Raw genomic sequence first — 23,836 nt, 5'->3', positions numbered from 1 at the left:
AAAGGCTCAGCACCCCTAGAAGCCAGGGGGACCCAGCAATCTAGAAATACTGAGTGCTCTGAACTATTTTAGGAGTAAGAGCAAGTGCAGGCCAGGCACTGGTGTGGTGTGGCCCATGCAGAGTTCAAGAAGAGCTGCTGAGAGCTTCTCTGGGCTGGGCTCTGAGTGTCCTTACACGATCAGCTCATTGAACACGGACGGCTCTCTGTCTCAGGCAGGACAAAATCACCAGCGCTATTGAGCACTTACCGTGTGCTGGGCACACTTCTCAGAAAGTTCTACAAGTTAACTCCCCCAACCCTCCCACTAACTCTACAAGTAGATAATATTGTTCTCCCTGTTTCACAGATGAGGAAAGTGAGATGCAGAAATTTTAAGAATCTTGGCCAAGTGGTGAAGGTGGGGTTTGAACCAAGTGAGTCTGTCCCAAGAGTCCACGTGTCCGTGCTCCTGGCTATCCCTCTGCACTGGAAAGGGGTGGCTGTGGGACGCCCCCCGCCCAGCTCCCAGGCAGGCATCATGAGTTGATCGTGGCACTCTTTCCTCACCTAAGCCTGGATTTATCTGACTTCAGAGTTCAACCCAAGCCAACACTCTAGTAGTCATGACCGATTGATCTGAGTTGCCTTCCAAGATTAAATTTATTTTCCATCACTGGTCTAAGTGCTTTGAGGTCCAGCCTATTTCGACTGCCCTGTCAGGGGCTCGGTCTGCCCCTCCCTGGCAATATGGTAGTGTATTAGAAAGGACTTGATTCTGGGTTTGAATCTGGGCTTCTCCTTTTTTAAGTTATGACCTTGGAAAAGCCTCAGTGACCTTATCTCTAAAATGACAATAGCAGTGTCTACCCTCTAGTGTTACTGGGAGACTGCGTGAAATACCCTGAGTACTTCTGTCTCAAGCACATGGTAGGTGCTCAACAGACATTTGTGGCCTGAACGATGATGATGATGATGGTGTTGATGGTCATGATGGTAGTTTTTACGGTTGTTCTTTTAGAGCAAAGAGCGAGTGGAAGAGAAAGGAGCAAAACCAAAGCACGGGCTGAGCAGCAGAGGCGTGCAAGCTGAAATCAGGGGGCCTTGGGAAGGTGAGTGGGACCCCATTTGCTGTATCCTACATTGCGCACATGACAGTTTCAGAATAAAAACGCCAACACCACCAACAGTGTGACTACTGAAAAACCGTCAAACCTGCTTCTTTTTTTTGCAATTCTTTTTGTCCTTCGTGTATAACCACTAGAGTTGAACAGTCAGCTGCGATGTCTTACAGTCGCATGGAACAGTTCCTCTCTGTGTAGGCTGTGCCGCCACCTCGACATTTCACTTTGCTTTAAGTTTTTATGGATGGCTTATTTATTTATTTATTTATTTATTTATTTATTTATTTATTTATTTATTTTTGGTGAGGAAGATCAGCCCTGTGCTAACATCTGCTAATCCTCCTCTATTTTGCTGATGAAGACTGGCCCTGGGCTAACATCCGTGCCCATCTTCCTCCACTTTATATGGGATGCCACCACAGCATGGCTTGCCAAACGGTGTCGCAGTGCGCGCCCGGGATCTGAACAAGCGAACCCCGGGCTGCCAGCAGCAGAGCGCGTGCACTTAACCGCTTGTGCCACTGGGCCGGCCCCTGGATGGCTTTTTTAAAGTTTAATTTTCTTTTATAATTTTGCATAATATTTACATGATTCCAAAGTCACATTGACAAAACAAGGTATATGAAGAGAAGTCCAGCTTCTTTCCTTGTGTCCTGCATCCTGTTTCAGCCGTCCCCGCCCCAGATAGGTAACCATTTAAAAAGCTTTTGTTTTATCTTTCCTTTGAGATCCAGCCTCGTTAGACCACATTATATGTGATTATATGCATGTACACATGCGTGCACACACACACACCCTCCCTCAGATGAACAGAAGCATACTGTACGCATTTTTCTCCACCTTGCTTTTTTTCACTTACAGTGTATTCCGAGATCACTCCATATCCACATATATTGATATTCATTCTCCTTTTTTATGGCTTTTTGATGCAGCACTCCTTGTATGAACCAAGCTCCCTACGGAAGGTCGTTTGGGTTGTGTCCAGTCTGGCTGTTATACACATGCTGCACTAAATGGCCTTTGGCATGTTCTTTGCAATATCTTTGGGAAAGGTTCTTCCAAGGGGAGTACATTTTTCTCCTGCCTATTTCCTGTAGAGAGCCAGAAGGTGGACCTGCCAGAGGGGACAGTGGAGAGGCTGCCCGCCATCAACACTTCAGGGATGGGATCTGACCTCCTGACCCAGGCAGAGGCCCCACCAGGGCAGGGAGATGGAGTTCCTGGCCCAGCCCAGGTGCCCTCTGGCCACCTGCTGCTGCCCACAGAGGGGGAAGCCAACGCTCCCTGGGCGCCCAGCAAGAACCCCGGGACTGGCCTGGAATTGTCCACGGCACCCGACAGGGTCACTGAGGCCCCTGCCAGCCAGGAGACTGCACCGGGTGCAGGACAAGGAACGTCGTCCAGCAGGCCTGACCCTCGGCCCTCAGAGTGGGGCATGAGGCTGACATCAGGGCCTTCAGCCAAGGCCAAGGCAGCTCACGGTGGTGGAGAAGCGTATCCGAGGTAAGGGATGCTCTTCCAGGCCGGGCAAGGGAAGGAACTCGCTGCAGCCCCTCAACGGGAACATGGCGGGGGACCAGCTGCAACCAGCTGCAAAGGTTGCATGTCTACTGTCTGCACAACACTGGGCTGGCCTCCCGAGGGGAAGACCAGAGAAGGCCTAGGCTCTGCTCGGAGAGCCCGGAGCCCTGGCTCTCACCTGGCCGCCATTAGAGTCCCCTGGAAGGAAGTTTTAAATAGCGATGCCCAGAGATTCTGCTTAATTCAGTGTGGAGCAAGGCTTAGGCATTGTTGTTTTTACAAGCTCCCCAGGCGACTCCAGTGTGGAGCAGGACTGAGCGTCCCCAGCTCTCAGAGCAGTAATGACAGCTAAAGGCTGGGGCTCACCAGACACCCCCACGTGCCGGGCGTTGGTGGAGCACTTCGCAGGATCATCTCCTTTTATTCTCACCACATCTGCAGGAGGCAGCTGTGGTTGGCGTCCTTGTTTTATTGGTGAGGAAGCAGGCTTAGAGTGCCCAGGGCCACACAGCGAGGGATCTACAGAGTTGGAATCTGAACCCACGTTATTGGATTCCAGAATCTGTGTCCCTAACCACTGCGCATCCTGCTCTCCCAGGTCAGCATTTAGTTAAGTCCTAAATGCTATGGTGGGGAGAAAAGGATGGGCACTCAGATGTGGGAGGTCTGTGTGGGCTGAGTCAATCCAGGGGAGCTTTCAGGAGGATTGTGCTTGGGGTCCTGGAGGTGGGGTTGTGATCTAACTCTTAACACATGGCCTCAGGACCTACTCTCAGCAGACACAGTGCAGGGGCATGAAGAGCCAGAACCCGCTGACTGCCAGCTCTCCCCAGGCTTGTACTCGCCAGCCCTGGGGGACAGTGCATCTCGTTCCCCAGGGTAGCCCGCTCAAGGGGGCTTCCTGGGCTTCTCTCAAAGGGGCGTGGTGCCCTCCCGCGCCTGCCCTGGCTGTCCTTACCTGTCACCGAGCCCCCCGAGGCCTGGCTCAGGGAAGAGAGCTGGTGTCTGTGTGTGCTGTGGCGACTGGCAGAGAAGCCCAGATCCTTTACCTGCCTTTGTTCTGGAAGGACATGGGAGCCCCCTGGAGACTTACCCAGCCAGAGGGAGGGTTCCTGGCAGGCACGCCTGGATCCCGGCCAGGCTCTAAATGTGGAATCGGGAGATGGGCTGAACTTCCCGTGAACTCATTAGGGGCCCCAAAACGGTTCTGCGTGAGGGACAAAAGTCTCTGTGTCGGTGTTAGCCCTGAGCTGAACTTCAGGCACCCAGCCCTGCCACAGGGCTCAGGGGGATCCCTTCCTGCCCTTCCTCAGCTAGCACATGGGTATGTTTTGAGGAAAATAGGTTTGAACTCAAGTGTGGGCTCTGATTGGCAGTGGCTGCCTGTGTGAGGCTCCCGAGGCCCTAACTGGACGTGGTGGGACTGAGTCGGCAGTAGATTAGCGAAGCCTGCCCTGGGTGCTGTGTGGGACGCAGGAAAGCTCCGGGCCCTGAAGGTGGCATGAGAATGCATGCAGTGCCTTTGGGTCATCCCGTGCCCCCGAGGGGAGAAGACCAAGGGGGACAGCAGTGACCATTGGCCTTCTCAGCTGGCCACCTGACCACCTGGTTACTCTTCCGGCAGCTGGCTTCTTGCAGTTTCCCGCGTCCCTCGGGCTAGATGAGGCCTGAGCTTGGCTTGGATGCCACCCTTGCCATCCTACCCTGTGATCACCACGCCACCCTCACTCCCGAGGGGCACGTGTGAGCAGGCTGCCGAGGCAGGCGCTCTTGTGAGCAGTGCTGCCCTCAGAGGCTCAGAGAGGGGCCTGGCCTTCAGCCGCGGGGCAAAGGCCTTCCTTTTTTTTGTGGTAAAAAACACGTAATATAAAATTTACCATCCTAACCATTTCTAAGTGTACAGTTCAGTAGTGTTAAGTATATTCATGTTGTTGTGACACGACTCTCCAGAAGCTTTTCCTCTTACAAATCTGAAACTCTGTACCCAACAACCCCCATTTCCCCCTCCCCCCAAACCCTGGCAACCACCGTTCTACTTTCTGTCTCTATGAATTTGACACTGTAGGTACCTCATGTAAGTGGAATCACTCTTTCTGTGACTGGCTTATTTCACTCAGCAAAATGTCCTTCAGGTTCATCCAGGTAGTTGCACATGTCAGAATTCCTTCCTCCTTGAGGCTGAATCATATTTCAGTGTATGTATAGGCCACATTTTGTTTCTCCATCCATCGATGGACGCTAGGTTGCTTCCACATTTGGCTATTGTGAACATGGATGTACACATATCTCTTTGAGACTCTGCTTTCAATTCTCTTGGATATATTCCCAGAAGTGGGATTGCTGGATCATATGGTAATTCTATTTTTAAACTTTTGAGGAATGGCCATGCTGTTTTCCACAGTGGCTGGACCACTTTGGAAGCCTCCTGCATTCGTGCTTTCCTCTCTTAGTCGACTCCCAGCACATCTGTGAGGGATTACGGTAGCTGTCTGTCAGAAGAGGGAGCTGCAGCTAGACTTGGTCAAAGTCGTCCAGGACCCGGTGGCAGAGCTAAGACCAGAATAGAGGCCGCCTGGCTCCTTCCTGAGACTCAGTCCACACCAGACACTCACCCCCTCACCCCTGCCCCAACACGCACAGACCCCGGCATTAGGGTTGTGACGGGCAGTCAGAGTGGGGGCAACTCTGAGAGGGAGAGTCTGAACCCTGGGGGGTCATGGCTTCTAGGTCAGGGTCCTTCCCTCTGAATGACAGGGTTCAGAGGGCCTTCCCAACCTCCAGCTGGGGTTCCAAATCCCGATGCTGCAGGGTCTGGGTAACGAAAATGGGTGAAGTGGGCCCAGCGGCATTCCCAGGGAGCAGAGGGGCCTGTGGGGAAGGGGAGAGCTGCTCCTCAGCTATGCGGGCACACAGGCCCAGCACAGCCAGCTCTATTTGTGCAAGAAAACAGGAAGTCCAGGTTCTTATGTGTGATTGCCTGGTTTTAATAAAATACATCTGACATGGAGCTTCCAGTGTGATGGTTGACTTGGTGTACTCTTCTCTTCATTTAACTGAAAGGGAAACTGAGGCCAGAGAAGGGTGGGAAGGGCCCAGGTCTCCTGCCTGCAGGCTACAGTCCTCCTGGGCGGAAGCAGGTTTCCAAGGGGCCTCGCGGTGGCTTGTGCCCACCCTTGTCCACTGCAGGTTGCTTCAAGCCTCTCCTGGACGCTCCGCAGTGGGACACAGAGAGTGGAGGGCACCATACGTTACTGAAGCTGGCCTCTCCCCTGGTGTCCTGTCTGGGCAGAGGTGGGCAGGGACCCAGAGGGGCAGGCAATGGAGTCTGCTGGTTCCAACCACAAGCTAACTCTTGCTATCATAACAACCCTCAGCAGCCTGTTTCACAGACAAGAAAACTAAGGCCCAGAGGCCGTGGTTGGGAGTGGCAGCAGCAGGCATTTGAACCCAGGTGTGTTTTGCCTCCAGAGTGCTTGTTTTTTTTTTGTTTGTTTTTTTGTGTGTGTGAGGAAGATCGGCCCTGAGCTAACATCTGCCAATCCTCCTCTTTTTGCTGAGGAAGACTGGCCGTGGGCTAACATCCATACCGGTCTTCCTCCACTTTATATGGGACGCCGCCACAGCATGGCCTGACAAGTGGTGCATTGGTGCGTGCCCGGGATCCGAACTGGCGAACTGCGGGCTGCCTCAGCAGAGTGCGCGCACTTAAACGCTTGTGCCACCAGCCTGCCCCCAGAGTGCTTGTTTTAACCTCAGAGCTGTATTTCTCTCTGCTCCAGGATCTCCATCCACGTGCAGGAGACAGATACTCCCGGGGAGCTGCTGGTGACACGAGGGGGCAGCCTCAGACCCACGCCCCTTGCGGAGGCTCCGGCAGCCGCCCGTCCAGGTGAGCAGGACCCTCCGGGGCCTGGGTACTGCCCCCAGGCTCCTGGGACTGAGCTGGGAAAGCAGATCCCAAAAGGAGCCAGCAAGTTTTCCCTGCTGCGGGAGCGGAGCAGCGACAGGGGAGCGAAGGCTGAGGAGGAGCAGGGGCTCGGGCCTGCGCCCACCATGGGACCAAGCGGGGCCTGGAGGGACAGGGGAGACGATGCTGGGGCCCCAGGCCTGCAGCAGGACAAAGGCCCGGGAGCAGGGAACCCTGAGCCCAGGAAGGACTGCGCAGCCGGGGGCATGGGCGGGGCCGAAGCAGGAAGGAGGACGCCCGTGGGAGCCGAGGCTGGCAGCGTGGTTCTGGGTAAGTGAGGCCATTGCCTGTGCCCTGAGGTGTGGGTATGGAGGGCCTACTCCAGGGAGGCCTCCCTGAAGCTTCCAGGGAGAGAGGATGTGGGTCTGGGGGAGTCCTCAGCCGCCTGCCCGTACATCCGGGGCTGGAGACCAAGGCGCAGAGATGCCACCGGCCGAGCTTGGGTTGGCCAGAGCCTGCTCAACTGGGTGGGTTTCTCAAAGCCACCTGCCTGTCTGCTGCTGCTGGTATCATTCTGGGTTGAGACAGAGGCTCTTGTTAGAGAGCAAATCCGTTAACTGATGTACGTAACCCACTCTCAGCCACTTGCCCCCGGTGAACTGACTCTCACCCAGGATAGGGAGGGATGGTGAGGCCGCTGACCTGCTTTCTGTCCCAGTTGTGGTGGGAGGTGTCCTTGTGTTCTTGTCACCCAAAGACCCTCAACTGCTCTAACCTTTAGGGTCATACCCCCCTCCGTCCGAGCCCTCATTCAGTGTGGCTGCAGGCAGGCCTCCCTTTGCTGATTCCCTGCCCAAGAATTTCTGGGAGTCCCTGAGGAAGGACTGTGTGTTCTGCAGGTCATTGTGGTGTCCCGTCCCACTTGTGGGCTCTGCAGTTGCCCTGTCATACTGACATCCCCTGCTGCTTCCTCTCCCCTTGTGTGACTTGGTCCAGATGTGGACACGGGCCTCTCTTAATTCCTGACACACAGCTGGAGAGCAGGTTGTGACTTGAGAGTCTTTTGTGAGACTTGAGATAAAGCCAGTGTTAACTGAGGACTCCCTGTGTGCCAAGCTGACGTTCACCCTCGCAGGCCCGCAAGTGGGATAAGTGGAAGGTAGGAGAGGTTAACAAACACACTCAAGGTCGCAGCGTTAGTGCTGATGAGCCAGGCTCTGACCCTGGCTGTCGGGCTCCTGGACCCTGCGTGTAAACCTTGCAGCGGGACAGCGCCCAGAGCAGAAGGTGGTTCACCTTGCGGCAAAGGGAACTTCAGACTAGGATTCTGGTTGTGGAATCTCTGTGACGTAGCCGGAATCCGGGCTCTCCCAGCGTTCCTGGCGGCCCAGAACAAGGAAAAACCACAGACCCCACAAATGTTACCCCCTTCTAGTCTAGGGCCCAGGGCTTACCTTTGCAGACACAAAAAAGAGTGAGCAATATGCTCTCAAAGCAAATCCCATATTCTCCTTTGGGGAGCAGGGAGTCGCTCGTAGTAAGACAAACTGAGAGCAAAGAGCAGGATTTCCACTGCCCGGGGTGCGGTTTCGGAGGTACTGGAGTCGTCTGTGGGACACTCTGAGTGCTCCCGTGACAAGCCCTGAGCGAGTGTCAACTTCCCACCATGGTGTCTTCCGGCCCTTAATGCACAAACAGGTTTATGCTGTTGTGTGTGGTGCGTCTTCTCTACTCGGTTTTATTCGTTTATTTCGTGCAACATTTCCAGGTTCATATCACCTCGGAAGGACAAGATTTCTTTTAAAAACCTAAACCATTTTTATCTTTCCAAGTGCTGGCGTCCTCCATTTCCCCTCCAGACCCCCTGCCCCTGCCAGCCCCCGTCCCATGCCTGGGGAGCTGACCGCTTGGGGCTGCATCGCGGGCACTCTTGCCCTGTCAGGAGATCCGGGGCTGAGAGGGGAGAGAGGGTGCGTGTTTGTTTCTCCAGCTGTCTCCCTGTCGCACGCCTCGCTGCTCCAGAGCCCTGCTTGACCTTTAAACATAGTCCTGTCGTTCAACTCAGCTGGATCGCCCTGTCCAAGTATGCTTTCTGTTTCCTGCGGGCCACCTGACCCACCCAGGACCCCTTCTTGACTGGACGTGACTTTTCCATCTTGCAAAGACACTGTCGTAGGTGCTGGGAGACCTGGGTTTGAATCCCATCTGTCACTGACTGACTCTGTGACCTTGGGCCAGGCACCTCAAGTCTCTGAGACTTTGCTTCCCTCTCTATCAACTGGGTGACTTGAAGGAGATGATCCTTGAGAAGGGTGAAGAGCTTGTCGCTTGAACCAAGTGGGTCTTGGATGGGTGGTGAAAGGTGTGGGCTACACAGAGGAGGCTCAGAGGCTATTGTCTCCTGAACAGATGACAGTCCGGCCCCACCCGCTCCTTTTGAACACCGGGTGGTGAGTGTCAAGGAGACCTCGACCTCAGCAGGTTATGCGGTGTGCCAACACGAGGTCTTGGGAGGGTAAGTGGGTCTCCTGCCATGATGAGGGGCAGAGACACCTGGAGGACCGAGCTGGGGTGCTGCTGGATGGTGGTCAGGAACTGGGGATTGAGCCAAGGCCAGGAGTGGGCTACCTCACACAGCATGAGAGTGAGTGGATAGCCCACCGAGAGTGGGGAGAAGAGAACATCCCGAGAGTGCAGGGGAGCCCACATGGGATGAATGAGATGAAGTGTAGGTGCAAGAGGGCCCACACAGTATGGGCATGGGAACCAGATACTGGAGGTGGCCGGAGAGCCAACAGTAGGTGGGGTGAGGGGGATGTCCCCCGGGGTGCAGAACAGACTGGGTGGTGTGGGGTGAGGGGGAGTCTCCTGGGGTGCAGGAGAGAGCACCGGGTGTGGGGTGAAGAAGCTCTTCTCTAGGTTTCAGGTAGCCTGTGTAGTGTGAGGGGATGACTAGGGTGCCTCTGGGGAGCAGGGTCATCTCCGTGGTGTGTGGAGGAGAGGTAGGACCAGAAAGCCCAGGGTGCGGGGTGAGGATGGCCCCCATGTGTGGAGTGAGCCTCTGGGTTCTCAGCCTTCTGTGTCACTGTGTCTCTGCAGGGGCCGGTTTGGCCAGGTCCACAGGTGCACGGAGAAGTCCACAGGCCTCTCGCTGGCAGCCAAGATCATCAAAGTGAAGAGCGCCAAGGACCGGGTGAGGCATCTCCCCTGGGCCGGCTGTGCCTCTGGCCGAGCTCAGGACTCCTTTACTTCCCTCTTGATCCCCCTGGGCCCCACATTGCCCCAGGCCCCTTCATGCTGAGCAGAAAACCCAACCACCTTTCCTGCCTCTTTTCCATGACTCCCACACTCTAGTCAACAGGTCACCTCACACCTGGGCAACAGAGTCCTCCTGGACTCCCAGGTTTTCTTCTTGGGCCTTAGGTTTCCTATCTGTGAAATGGGTGGGTTGGACTACGGTCCCTTCCGTTGTAAGGACTGGGTTTGGGTGGTGAGTCGAGGAGACCTGGTGTGAGAGCAGGAACAAGGGTGCGGGGCAGGCGGTCAAGTGCATGTATCTTGGGAGGGGCGGCTGGCTCCTCTTCCTACCCATTTCTTGGAAACTCTCTCCCCTCTGGCTCTGCAAGGAGGATGTGAAGAACGAGATCAACATCATGAACCAGCTCAGCCATGTGAACCTGATCCAGCTCTACGACGCCTTCGAGAGCAAGAACAGCTTTACTCTCGTCATGGAGTAGTGAGTGTCTTGGGAGCGGGGGCGGTGGCTCTCCAGGTAGGCAGGGCTCAGGGCTGGGGCGTGGGGCCATGCTCCTAGGCAGAGCTCTCCCTCTCCGGGACATCCAGAGAATGTCATTACCTTCTCTGCTTGACCTCCAGCATGGAGCATGGAGGACAAAACTCTTTGTCGCAAACCGGTAGCCAGTGAGCCTAATTTGACCTGCAGATGTATGTCGGTTTGGCCGACACAATTTCAGTAATTTCATTTGGTTAACAGTTGGAAATTGGGAAATTTCTCGTTAAAACCTAGTTATCCGGCTTTTCTTGAAAATATAAAAGATCTAGTAATGCAGGACCTGCATTTCCAGCTAGAAACAGCGTCCTAGAGCTCATAGTGGCTGACCTCTGGAGACAGGCCAAGCAGTCTCCCATTTACCCCAGTCCCCACCACTCCCAACTGCCCCTGACACTGAGGCCAAGGGCTCAGGGGACATTTATTTTTGTGCTTGTGTTGCTATTTTCCTTCTGGTAGGGCTGAGGAGAGTGAAACGTTTATCATTCATTTCTCTATCAAAAGTAGAAAAACAAAAGATAGACTAAGGGCTGTGTGTTTTAAGAAAACTTTTGTGTCACATCTGGTCTGATTTGCCCATTGGAGCTCTTGCCGTGTAGGTACTAATGGGCCCCTGTAGGCCATTGCGTTTGCAGCCTTGGCCTAGGGTGTCCAGAGTGAGCTTGGACTATCAGCACTGAAAACCAGCCCAGTCTTCCCTTTGGCCCCTCACTTCCTTTTACCACCCACACTCTGAGCTGGGAGTGGGCCAGGGGAGAGGTCGCCATGAAACTTTAGATGGCAGTGTCCCCCGGGCTCACCTGAATTGGCCTCTTTTGGCCCCTGGTGATGAGAGTGGACAAGTCCTCTGAGAGCCTTGCTCAGTCCGTGCCTGCCTCTGCCTTTGCCTGGCAGTGTGGATGGGGGTGAACTCTTCGACCGGATCACAGATGAGAAGTACCACCTGACCGAGCTGGATGTGGTCTTGTTCACCAGGCAGATCTGCGAGGGCGTGCACTACCTCCACCAGCACTACATCCTGCACCTGGACCTCAAGGTCAGGCTCTGCCCCCGGTGCATGGCGGGCGGCCCTGGGTCCCTGAGCCCCAGCTGCTCTCTCCAACCTTTGGGAGCTCCAGCGACACACGATCCTGGCTTCGTTCCTGGCTCTCTGCCGTTTCCTAGTCCTGGAGTCTAGGGCAGGCGAGCCATGCTGCCTCTCTGAGCCTCAGTTCTTCCATCTGTAAAATGGGGATAATTGTACCTCTTTAGTGTTATTTGAAGATTAAATAATATAATGATCTTTTTTTCTTTGAAAATATCTTTAGGATTAGTTTTTAAAAAACTAAAATAGGAACATATGCTTGTGTAACAAATATAGACAATATGAAGTGTATAAAGTGCACAGGGAAAGTTCTTCCCACCCAGTCTCCGTGCTGAGAGGTCTTCTCTGTTAGCAGTTTGGCATGACACAAAGGGGACCATACTACACATCTTGTTTTTAAACTTGTCTTTTTTAGTTAACAATACATTGTAGACATCTTTTCTCATTCTCTTTAAGGGCCACGTGATATTCCATTGAATGAATGCATTACACTTTCTTTTGTCTACTTGACAAAAAGTAAGCACTTAATACATAGCAGCCGTTTCTTTCTTTTTTTAATACATGGGTTTATTTCTAGGCTCTCTGTAATGTTCCGTTTATCTGTGAGTCTGTTTTTATGCCAATACCATATTGTTTTGATTACTATAGCTTTGTAGTATAGTTTGAAATCAGGAATTGTAATGCCTCCAGCTTTGTTTTTCTTTCTCAAGATTGCTTTGGCTATTCAGGGTCTTTTGTGGTTCCATACAAATTGTAGGATTGTTTTCTATTTCTGTGAAAAATGCCGCTGGAATTTTGATAGGGATTGCCTTAAATCTGTAGATTGCTTTGGGTAGTATGGACATTTTATGTTAATTCTTCCAATCAATGAGCATGGAATATATTTCCATTTATTTATGTCTTCTTCAATTTATTTCATTAATGTCTTCTAGTTTTCAGTGTACAAATCTTTCACCAACTTGGTTAAATTTATTCCTAAGTATTTCTTTTTTTTTTGATCAATTGTAAAGGAAATTGTTTTCTTAATTTCTCTTTCTGATAGTTTCTTATTAGTGTATAGAAATGCAACTGATTTTTGTATATTGCTTTTGTATCCTAAAAACTTACTGAATTTGTTTATAAGTTCTAACAGTTTTTTGGTGGAGTCTTTAAAGTTTTCTATGTATAATATCATGTCATCTGCAAATAGTGACAGTTTTACTTCTTCCTTTCTGCTTTAGATGCCTTTTATTTCTTTTTATTGCTTAATTGCTCTGGCTAGGACTTTCAATACTATGTTGAATAAAAGTGGTGAGAGTGGGTATCCTTGTTCCTGATCTTAGAGGAAAAACTTGCAGCTTTTCACTGTTGAGTATGTTATCTGTGGGCTTGTCATCCATGTCCCTTATTATGTTGAGGTATGTTCCCTCTATACCCAGTTTGCTAAGAGTTTTTATCCTGAAACGAATGTTGAATTTTGTTAAGTGCTTCTTCTGCATCTATTGAGATGATCATATGATTTTTATTCTTCATTTTGTTAATGTGGTGTATCACATTGATTTATTTGTGTATGTTGAACCATCTTGGTGTCCCTGAAATAAATCCCACTTGATCATGGTGTATGATCCTTTTATGTACCGTTGAATTTGGTTTGCTAATATTTTGTTGAGGATTTTTGCATATATGTTTGTCAGGGATATTGGCTTGTGATTTTCTTTTCTTGTGATGTCCTTGTCTGATTTTGGTATCAGGGTAATGCTGGCCTCGTAAAATGAGTTTGGAAGCGTTCCCTCTTCTTATTTTTTGGAAGAGTTTGAGAAGGATTGGTATTAATGTTTCTTTAAATGTTTGGTAGAATTCACCAGTGAAGCCATCTGGTCCTGGACTTTTGTTTTGTGGGAGATTTTTGATTACTGATTCAATATCTTTCTTAGTAATTGGTCTGTTCAGATTTTCTATTTCTTCTTGATTCAGTCTTGGCAGCATGTTTCTAGGAATTCATCCATTTCTTCTAGGTTGTCCAGTTTTTTAGCATATAATTGTTCATAGTAGTCTCTTATGATCCTTTGTATTTGTGTGGTATCAATTGTAACATCTCTTCTTTTGTTTCTAATATTATTTATTTGAGTACTCTGTTTTTTTCTTGGTCAGTCTAGCTAAAGATTTGTCTACTTTGTTTATCTTTTAAAAAATTTTTTCAGGTTTTATTGAGATATAGTCGACATATAACATTGTATTAATTTCAGGTATACAACATAAAGATTGATATATATATATATTGCAAAATGATTATCACAATGCTTAGTTAATATATATCACCTCACATAGTTACAGTGTTCTTTCTTGTGATGAGAACTTTTAAGATCTCCTCTCTTAGCAACTTTCAGATATACAATACAATATTGTTAATTATAGTCACCATGTTGTACATTACATCCCCAGAACTTACTTATTTTGTAACTGAAAGTTTGTACTTTCACCCCCTTCACCCATTTCCCTCTTTCTGGCAATCACCAATCTGTTCTGTTTCTATGAGCTCTGTTTTTTTAGATTCCACATATAAGTGACATCACATAGTGTCTTCCTCTACCTGACTTATTTCACTTAGCAAAACATCCTCAAGGTCTATCCATGTTGTTGCAAATGGCAGGATTTCCTTTTTTATGGCTGAATAATATTCCATTGTATATAAATACAACATTTTCCTTATCGATTCATCTGTCAATGAACACTTAGGTTGTTTCCATGTCTTGGCTATTGTAAATAAAGCTGCATTGAACATGAGAGTGCAGATTCTCTCTTCGAGATAGTGGTTTGATTTCCTTCTGATATACACCCAGAAGTGGAATTGGTGGGTGATATGGTAGTTCTATTTTTAATTTTTTGAGGAACTTCTTTACTGTTCTCCCTAGTGGCTGCACCAATTTACATTCCCACCAACAGTGTACAAGGTTCTCTTTTCTCCACATCCATGTCAACACTTGTTATCTCTTGTCTTTTTGATGATAGCCATCCTAACAGGTGTGAGGTGATACTTCACTGTGGTTTTGATTTGCATGGCAGCCATTTCTGCGATTTTTCCACTCTGTTGGGACAACAGGAGGGTGTTTCTCTAAACCCTTTTCAGGAATTTCAGTGGCTCCCCACAGAAGTTGGGAAGTAGGTACACATTCCTGTGTGTGTAAACATTCCTCCTTCTGACCATCTTTCCTGATTGATATCAGGTGATAAAGTTGGGGTACTCATAAAAATGGTAGAGATGGTGGGGAATTGACCTCAAGCTTCCCCTCCTCACTAGAGCTATTTCCAGGGCTTCTGGACCAGTTGCTTATAAAGTAGGCAGTTAGGAGAACCTCAGGATTCTGCTCTGTGGTTCTGGGTGAAGAAACAGCCTTTGGGGCAACTCCTGTGACCCTGCAGCAGGAGGCGATCGTTGCCAAGGCCCATTGATCAGTCAGAAGCAGAGCTTACGTTCGTTCAGCCCATTCCTGGCTGTGAGATCTTGCGTAAGTTTCTTCTCTTATTGATTGATCTTGCACAAGCTCATCAATTGCAAAATGCAGAATAATAATACCTACCTCCTAGGGATGTTGTGTGAATTCAAACATGGAGAAAGAGCTCCAGAGCTGCATTGTTCAGTACAGTACCCACTAGCCACATGTGGCTATTAAGCATTTGAAATGTGGCTAGTGTGGCCGAGGAACTGTATTTTAAATTTTATTAATTTTAATTAATTCAAATTTAAAAACTGAAACTTGATTCAGTTTTTGGAAAACTTTTAAGTATAGTTGGAACAACTTCAATATGTAAATTTACTTTTAAATTATAAATTTCATGAAATCTAAACATGAATAATTCATGAAATCTAAATACATATAAAATATTTCCAATGAAAATTTAGTGCCTGAATTGAGGTATGCTATAAATGTAAAATACACACTGAACTTCAAAGACTTATGAAAAAAGAATGGAAAATATCTCATCAATATTTTTTATATTGATAACCTATTGAAATGATAATATTTTGGATATATTGGGTTAAGAAAAATATATTATTAAGTTCTTGAAAAATACTTTGAGATGAATGAAAATGATAACACAACATACCAAAACTTATAGGATGCATCTAAACCAGGAATGAAATTTGTAGCTGCAAAACTTTATATTGATCAATAATCTAATATTCCACTTTAAGAAACTAAAAAAGAAGAGCAAGTTAAACTCAAAGCAAACAGAAGGAAGGAAAAGATAAAGATTAGAGCAGAAAAAAATGAAACAGAGAATAGAAAAACAATAGAGAAAATCAATGAAACCAAAAGTTGGTTCTTTGAAAAGACCAATAAATTGACAAATCTTTAGCTATATCGAACAAGACAAAAAGAGAGAAGACTCAAATTACTAAAATCAGGAAGGAAAGAGGGGACATCACTACCAGACTTACAGAAATGAAAAAAGATTATAAGGGAATACTATGAAAAATTGTATGCCAATAAGTTAGATAACATAGATAAAATGGACAAATTTATAACAAGACACAAACTACTGAAAACTGACTCAAGAAGAAATAGAAAATCTGAATAGACCTATAACAAGTAAAGCAATTGAACAAGTATCAAAAACTACCCACAAAGAAGAGTAGGCTCATATGGCTTTACTGGTGAATTCTTCCAAATGTTTAAAGAATTAACACCAATCCTTCACAAACTCTTCTAAAATAGAAGAGAAAGAAATACTTCCTAACTCATTTTATGAGACCTGTCTTATCCTGATACCAAAACCAGACAGAGACATCACAAGAAAAGGAAACTACAGACCAATATCCCTTATGAATATAGATGCAAAAATTCTCAATCAACTATTAGCAAACTGATTTTAGCAACATACGAAAAGGATTATACACATCACACAGTGGGATTTATCCCAAGAATGCAAGGTTGGTTTAACATATGAAAATCCGTCAATGTAATATGCCATATTAAAAGAATAAATGACAAAATCACATGATCATTTCAATAGATGCAGGAAAAGCAAAATTGAAAAACTTTTCATGATGAAAACACTAAACAAACTAGATATTGAAGAGAAGTTCCTTGGCCTGGTAAAGGCCATCTATGAAAAACCCACAGCTAACGTACTACTTACTGGTAAAAGATTAAATGCCTTCTTCTTAAGATCAGGAACAAGAAATGGATGTCTGCTCTTGCTGCTTCTATTAAACATTGTACTTGAGGTTCTAACCAGGGCAATTAGGCCAGAAAAGAAATAAAAGTCATCCAGATTGGAAATGAAGAAGTAAAACTCTTTCTATTCCTAGATGACATGATTTTATATATAGAAAATCCTCAGGAGGGTGGGGGAAACTATTAGAATTAATAAATGAGTTCAGCAAGGTTGCAAGATAAGACAAATATACAAAAATCAATTATATTTCCATACACTAGCAATCAACAATCTTTAAATAAAATTAAGAAAACAAGTTTATTTACAAGAGTATCAAAAGGAATAAAGTACTTAAGAATAAATTTAACAGAAGAAGTGCAAGACTACACTGTAGTCTGCAAACTACAAAAATTGTTGAAAGAATTTAAAGACCTAAATAAATTGAAGGACATCCCACAGTCATGGATTGAAAGACTTAATATTGTTATGATGACAACACTCCCAAACTGATCTACAGATTTCTTTTTTTTTTTTTTTTTTTGCTGAGGAAGATTCACCCTGAGTTAACATCTGCTGCCAATCTTCCTCTTTTTGTATGTTAGCCATCGCCACAGCATGGCCACTGACAGACGAATGGTGTAGGTCCACATCTGGGAATGGAACCCAGGCCACTGAAGTGGAGCACGCCGAACTTAACCACTAGGCCATTGAGGCTGGCCCTGATCTGCAGATTTAATGCAAGCTCTATCAAAATCACAGCTGGTTTCTTTGTAGAAATTAATGATCTGATCCTAAAATTCAGATGGAAATTCAAGAGACCTAGAAGAGCAAACACAATCTTGAAAAAGAACAAAGTTGAAGACTCACATTTCCTGATTTCAAAACTGACTACTAAGCTACAGAAATCAAAACTGTGTTATTGATGTAAGGGTAGACAGATAGAGCAATGGAATACAAGTGAGAGTCTAGAAATAAAGCCTTACATTTGTGGTCAATTGATTTTTTAAAACAGTGCCATGACAGTTCAATGGGGGAAGGAATAGTTTTTTTCAACAAATGGTGCTGAGACACCATACTTGATATCTACCTGCAAAAGAATAAAGTTGGACCCCTACGTCACACTATATACAAAAATTAACTTAATTAAAATTAAGAATGGGTTATAGATCTAAATGTAAGAGCTAAAAGTATAAAATTCTTAGAAGAAGACATCGGAGTAAATCTTTGTGACCTTGGATTAGGCAATGGTTTCTTAGATATGATTCAAAAGCACAAGGTAGAAAAGAAATAGATAAATTAGACTTCATCAAAATTAAAAACCTTTATGCTTCAAAGGACACCACCATGAACGTGAAATGACAGCCCATAGAATGGGAGAAAATATTTCTAAATCATATATCTTGCAAGAGACTTGTATCTACAATATATGAAGAACTCTTACAACTCAATAATAGAAAGACGAATTTAAAAAATGGGCAAAGGATTTGAATAGACGCTTATCCAATGAAGATATGCAAATGGACAATAAGCACATGAAAAGATTCTCAGCATCATTAGTCATTAGAGAATGTAAATCAAAACCACAGTGAGATACTGTTTCACACCCACTAGACTAGCAAAAATAAAAAAATAAAAATAGCAGACAATAAGAAGTGTTGGCTAAGATGTGGAGCGATTAAACTCTCATATACTGCTGGTGGGATTGTAAAATTGTGTATCCACTTTAGAAAACCATTTCGCAGGCCCTAAAATGTTAAACATAGAGTTACCATATAACCCAGCACTCCTAGGTATATACTTAAGAGAATTAAAAACATAAGTCAACACAAAAACTTGTACATGAATGTTCTTAGCAGCATTATGCATAATAGCCAAAAAGGGGAAACAACCGAATGTTCGCTAACTGATGAATAAATAAACAAAATATGGTATATCCATATGATAGAATATTATTCAGCCATGAAAAGAAATCAAATACTGATACATGGATGAACCTTGAAAACATTATGCTAAGTGAAAGAAGCCAGATGCAAAAGGCCACGTTTTATGATTCCATTTATATTAAATGTCCAAAATTGGCAAATCTACAGAGACAGAAAATACATTAATGGTTGCCCAGAGTTGGAGGTGGAGGAGAATGGAGAGTGACTGCTGATGGGTACAAGTTATTTTTTTTCAAAGTGATAAAAATGATCTAAAATTAGATAGCAGCAAACTATCTACTGAAAACTGCTGAATTGTATGCTTTAAAATGGTGAAATTTATGGTATCATTATTTATATTTCAATAATGCTGTTATAAAAATTAAGTTCACCTGTTTCTTTTTCCTTTTTTTTTTGATAAGAAAGATTGGCCCTGGGCTAACATCCGTGCCCATCTTCCTCTACTTTATATGTGGGACGCCTGCCACAGCATGGCTTGATAAGCAGTGTCCAGTATCCGAACCTGCGAGCCCTGGGCTGCCGAAACGGAGCATGCGAACTTAACCACTATGCCACCGGGCCGGCCCCTCTTTTTACTTTTTTAATGTGGCTATTAGAAAATTTAAAATTATATATGAGGCTCACATTATATTTCTATTGGACAGTGTTGTTCCAGACCTTATAAAGAAGACATGGAGACTTTTAATCACCATTGCCCTGTACCCATCTTAGGAATTGCACAACCCCATTGTAACATAAACAGCAATAAAACCGTCTGTTGGGACAAAGAGTACGTGGCATTCGTTTCAGAATCTGTAAAGTGTTTCATACGTATCATGTCGTTTGATCCTCACACCCTCCCAGGAGGAAGGCAGGAAAAGGTTATTATTCCCATTTTACAGATGGAGACACTGAGGTTTCAGGAATGGGAAGGGACTCATCTGGGGCTCCAGACTCAGGTAGTGGACCCCTGGACCTCAGGCACTGGCCTCAGGTCTCCAGGCCCTTTGTACCATGAGCCCTCTATCTGCCCTCAACCTCCACTCCCATCCAAAGTTGTTTTGCACGAACAGCAAGCATTGTTTCAGGCTCCCTCAGGGCCTCAGAGCTGATCTGAAAGACTTCAGAGGAGAGGTGTGTCAGGACCACCACCCCAGCCAGGGGGTCACAGCTGTCACCACAAAATGGCAGGCTGGCGTTTAGCAGCTTTGATCTCCTTGCCCAGAGAAGATCTTGTCCCACCTCCGAGATTCTGATGGCGCTGGTCAGGGTGGGGCCTGGCATTGGCGCTTGAGAGCCCCCTGATGGTTCTAACGTGCAGCCAGGGCTGAGCCACCCCCAGTCACGGGTCTCCACCAGCAGCTTGTGAGCCAGCTCTGCACCACGGGGGTGTCGCGTTTGCTTCCCACACCTGATGAATGTGTGTCTAAACTGAATTTTGTTGTCAACATTTAAAGGCATGGAATATTCACATAAAAACCTGGATTTCTGGCTTCTCTTGAGGGCTGAGGAACTCTGGCAACTGGACCCACATCCTGGGTGGTGGCCGGTGGCTGGAGCTGAGCAGTGGCTGCCCCTCTACACGGGGCAGGAGGCCTCCAGTTCCCTCCCAGTCCACACCACTCCTTATTGTCTCTTACCAGCCCACGTTATTTATTTTCAATATCATCCCTGTAGGGTTGCCCCAAGCCACGCATTTCCCTTGGAGGCTGGGAAACGGAGGCCTGTTGACAACAAGTGTGGGAGCTGCAGACCTTCTTAGCATTAACCGAGCTGAGCAGACTTCTCTTTCTTCCCCAGCCGGAGAACATCCTGTGTGTCAGTCAGACCGGACACCAAATTAAGATAATTGACTTCGGGCTGGCCAGAAGGTAAGGAGGCTGTATTTCGGCACTTGGACAGAACTCCCTGGGGGCTCTGTGGCTCTCTTGGATGTGGTTACCCACAGATCAGCCAATTTTTGAGTTTGGGGATTGACACAGAAAGCTCTCTCACTGAAAGGCTGGTGGCCTTTGACAGGCCTATTACTACCGCAGGGGGTGGCTTTATGCTGCGGCCTCTGCTTCTCCTGAAAAGGCTGTGGGGTTAATGGTGTGTGAGCCAAACCACCTGTGTGAGCAGAGAGGGGAGCCACAGTTAAAGGGGGACCACTGAATGGGGGTGCTGGGCAGCTCAAGTCTATTCATTCCCCAGGCCTCCGGGGGCCGGGGCATGTGAGGCATCCGTCACCATCCTTGCCCTCCAGGACATACTGAGTGAAATAGGAAAGTGAGTATGTGACAGTGTAGGGTGGTGCCATGGGCAAGTGGTTCTGGGCCCCTCAGGACTGGGGTCTGTCTTGGTAAAAGGGGGTATAAGGGAGTACCGGCGGCTAGGGGGCAGTTATGAAGGTTAATGAGATAGTGCATCAACGGTGCAGACCCACCCAGTTCATACAGGGAGCATCGTGTATAATTTTTAAAACATCTTGGAGTCCCTTAAAATGCCTAAAGCCTAGTGAAGTGTAGTTTATTGTTCCGTCCTGTCCAGTCATATGTATGATGAATTCTGTGCCTGTGTAGGGCTCTTGCCCATGGCATGACACTCAGTGTGTGGGTTGTTTTTTTTTTGTGAGGAAGATCAGCCCTGAGCTAACATCCGTGCTAATCCTCCTCTGTTTGCTGAGGAAGACCGGCTCTGAGCTAACATCTATTGCCAATCCTCCTCCTTTTTTTCCCCAAAGCCCCAGTAGATAGTTGTATGTCATAGTTGCACATCCTTCTAGTTGCTGTATGTGGGACGTGGCCTCAACATGGCCGGAGAAGCGGTGCCTCAGTGCGCGCCCGGGATCCGAACCCGGGCCGCCAGTAGCAGAGTGCGCACACTTAACCGCTAAGCCACGGGGCCGGCCCAGTGTGTGGGTTCTTAGCAGTGGCATTAGCAGACCCGTGGCCCTGGGGAGGGCTGTCCCCCACACCTTCAGGCATCCACAGTCTATAAATATGGCAATAGTTGTATGCCCATCCTGCAGGCTTCTTCTAGAATTCTGTTTTCACCAAGAATGACATTTCTCTGGGAATCACATATTTTCTAGATAGATCTTCACATCACAACTGAATTTTCAGCTCTTAAAATTTTCTTTCACGTCAATGGTCATTTTTCACAAAGTTGTTTTTGTTGCTTTATGAGCTTTGCAGTGTCGTCTGCTCCATCCACAAAGGGCAGAAAGCAGGGCTTCATCACCGTGGAGGCAGAGCTGCTGGCCTGAGCTCAGCCTCTGGTGTCCAGCTCCTGCGTCCCACAGGTGGCAATCAGAACCACAAGGGCAGTCTTCCTAGGTCACTCCCTGACTGGTTGAAGTGATAACTGTTACCTCTTTGCAGGGACGAAAGTTGCATTTTCAGTTCCTCACACAATGGAGGTCATGAGAGTAACAGCAGAGGGAAGTCCACATCAACCCACTGTGCCTTCAGGATCTCCATTACACAGTGTGCTGTATCTCACAAACAGTCCCAAGTCCCCCACCCCAGATGCTTAGACATCACCTTCAATCTAGAATGGAAAAATATTGCTTAATATTTTCCCAGATAATGTTTTATAAAATTGGGGTGCATCCTGTACCCTTGCATGTCTTATACACTAGAGCAGTGTTTCTCAACCTATTTTCCAATTTCACTACTGCCCCCCCAAGTGCCTTGTTAGACATTTCTTTCCTAATTGCTAGGCCCCTTCCCCATGACATTCAATGCCACAGATGTACCGTGTATCTGTTGATGTACGGTGGCTCTTTGGAGAGCCACAAACCAGCATAATAGCTAAGATTTCCCCCCTCCCAAGAACCAACATTCACCAGCTCTGGAGCAGTATTGTCATCAGTGAGAATACACACACCAGTGTAGGCAGTACCCTCCCAAATGCCAGATGACCAACTGCCAAATGAGTACAGCAGTCCCCCCTTATCCACGGGGATACTTTTCCAGACCCACCGTGGATGCCTGAAACCGAGGCTAGTACTGAACCCTGTATATACTATGTTTTTTCCTATATATACACATCTATGATAAAGTTTCATTTATCATCAATAGGCACAGTAAGAGATTAACAACAATAATAAAATAGAAAATTTTAACAATATACTGTAATAAAGTTACCATAGATTTTAGCAACCTCAGCATACAATTTTTTTCTTTCCTTATTAAGTTGAGAACTTTCACTTTTTCACTTAAAGGAAGTTCTTTACGGCTTCTCTTTGGCTGTCCAAGTTGCCAGCATCACTACTCTTGCACTTTGGGGCCATTACTGAGTAAATTAAGAGTTACTTGAACAGGAGCACTGTAGATACTGCAAAAGTCGATCTGACAACTGAGAAGGCTACTAAGTGACTAACAGGCGGGTAGCATCTACACTGTGGATACGCTGCACAAAGGGATGGTTCAGTCCTGGGCGGGACAGAGCAGGATGGTGTGAGATTTATCATGCTATCAGAACAGCACATAATTTAAAACTTATGAATTGTTTATTTCTAGAATTTTCCATTTAATATTTTTGGACCGCTGTTGACCACAGGTAACTAAAATCACAGACCACAAAACCACGGATAAGGGGGACTACTGAATTTACAATGACACACTGTGAATTCAGAGCAAAAAGTAACTACCTGAGGCTCCTGGAGTCTGGGAAGGCTTCTCTGAGCAAACAGAAGGGACAGATGGACAGAATTTTGTTACATGCAGCCAGTAGTATGCTGGTAAATGTTTAACAACCAGCTGCCGTGGGGGAGGGGGTGAGAGGAAGTGGGGTTGATTTGTAACTTTTACTAATTTTAGCCAATTTCAAGCTGCCAACATGATGTCACTGAATGCAGAGTTGGGAGGAGATGTGCATGAGTGACTCTTGTGCCCCCATAAGAACCAGCTCTAGCACAGCTCTGCCCGTAGCTGGCAGGAGAGAGAGTGTGAGTTATGGGGCTGAGAATAGGATGTGCATGGCACATGAGCAGGCTGGTCCGGGGAAGGGAGGAGCTGCGGGTGAGATTAGGGGAGGCAGTTACAGTAGAAGATCAGGGCACTAATATGGAGTCCGGAATGTCAGGTTCAGAAGTTGCAACATTATCCTATAGGCCATTGAGTCTCACCAGGTGGGAAGGTGGAAAGGGCTGTAGGCCAATTTACAAAAAATCAGTTAGTCAAAATCTATTCAGAAACAGTCAGACAATCCATCCAAAACTGCCAGACATATTTGTTAACCTGGTCAAGGGCCTTGATGACAGTAATTTTGCTGGTGGGACCAGAGGTGGAAGGCAAGTTCAAGAAAATAAACACAGGGAACCACATTTGAGAGAAGGCCGCTGGGCATCGGAGAAGGGCAGGTGTCTGAATAACCGCACTCTCAG

The 23,836-nt window shown here is 46.9% G+C and overlaps 1 protein-coding gene across 6 annotated transcripts in view; it reads left to right on the top strand.

The window, feature by feature from the left end:
• The window catches only part of MYLK3 (myosin light chain kinase 3), a 99,673-nt gene that overhangs the window by 63,206 nt on the left and 12,631 nt on the right, over nucleotides 1-23,836 (top strand). For 5 of the 6 annotated variants that reach the window (XM_058527721.1, XM_058527723.1, XM_058527720.1 and 2 more), the window contains 8 exons: nucleotides 1,000-1,090; nucleotides 2,200-2,605; nucleotides 6,403-6,860; nucleotides 8,940-9,045; nucleotides 9,630-9,723; nucleotides 10,157-10,266; nucleotides 11,215-11,356; nucleotides 20,266-20,336. In XM_058527721.1, the coding sequence (XP_058383704.1) occupies nucleotides 1,000-1,090; nucleotides 2,200-2,605; nucleotides 6,403-6,860; nucleotides 8,940-9,045; nucleotides 9,630-9,723; nucleotides 10,157-10,266; nucleotides 11,215-11,356; nucleotides 20,266-20,336 (1,478 nt within the window). The remainder of the gene's footprint in view (nucleotides 1-999; nucleotides 1,091-2,199; nucleotides 2,606-6,402; nucleotides 6,861-8,939; nucleotides 9,046-9,629; nucleotides 9,724-10,156; nucleotides 10,267-11,214; nucleotides 11,357-20,265; nucleotides 20,337-23,836) is intronic. The other variant, XM_058527722.1, reaches the window with a different exon arrangement.

This window comes from Diceros bicornis, chromosome 32, assembly GCF_020826845.1.
Source record: "Diceros bicornis minor isolate mBicDic1 chromosome 32, mDicBic1.mat.cur, whole genome shotgun sequence".
NCBI lineage: Eukaryota > Metazoa > Chordata > Mammalia > Perissodactyla > Rhinocerotidae > Diceros > Diceros bicornis.
The sequence above is the reverse complement of the archived record's forward strand: the minus strand, read 5'-3'. Positions and strand labels throughout refer to the sequence as shown.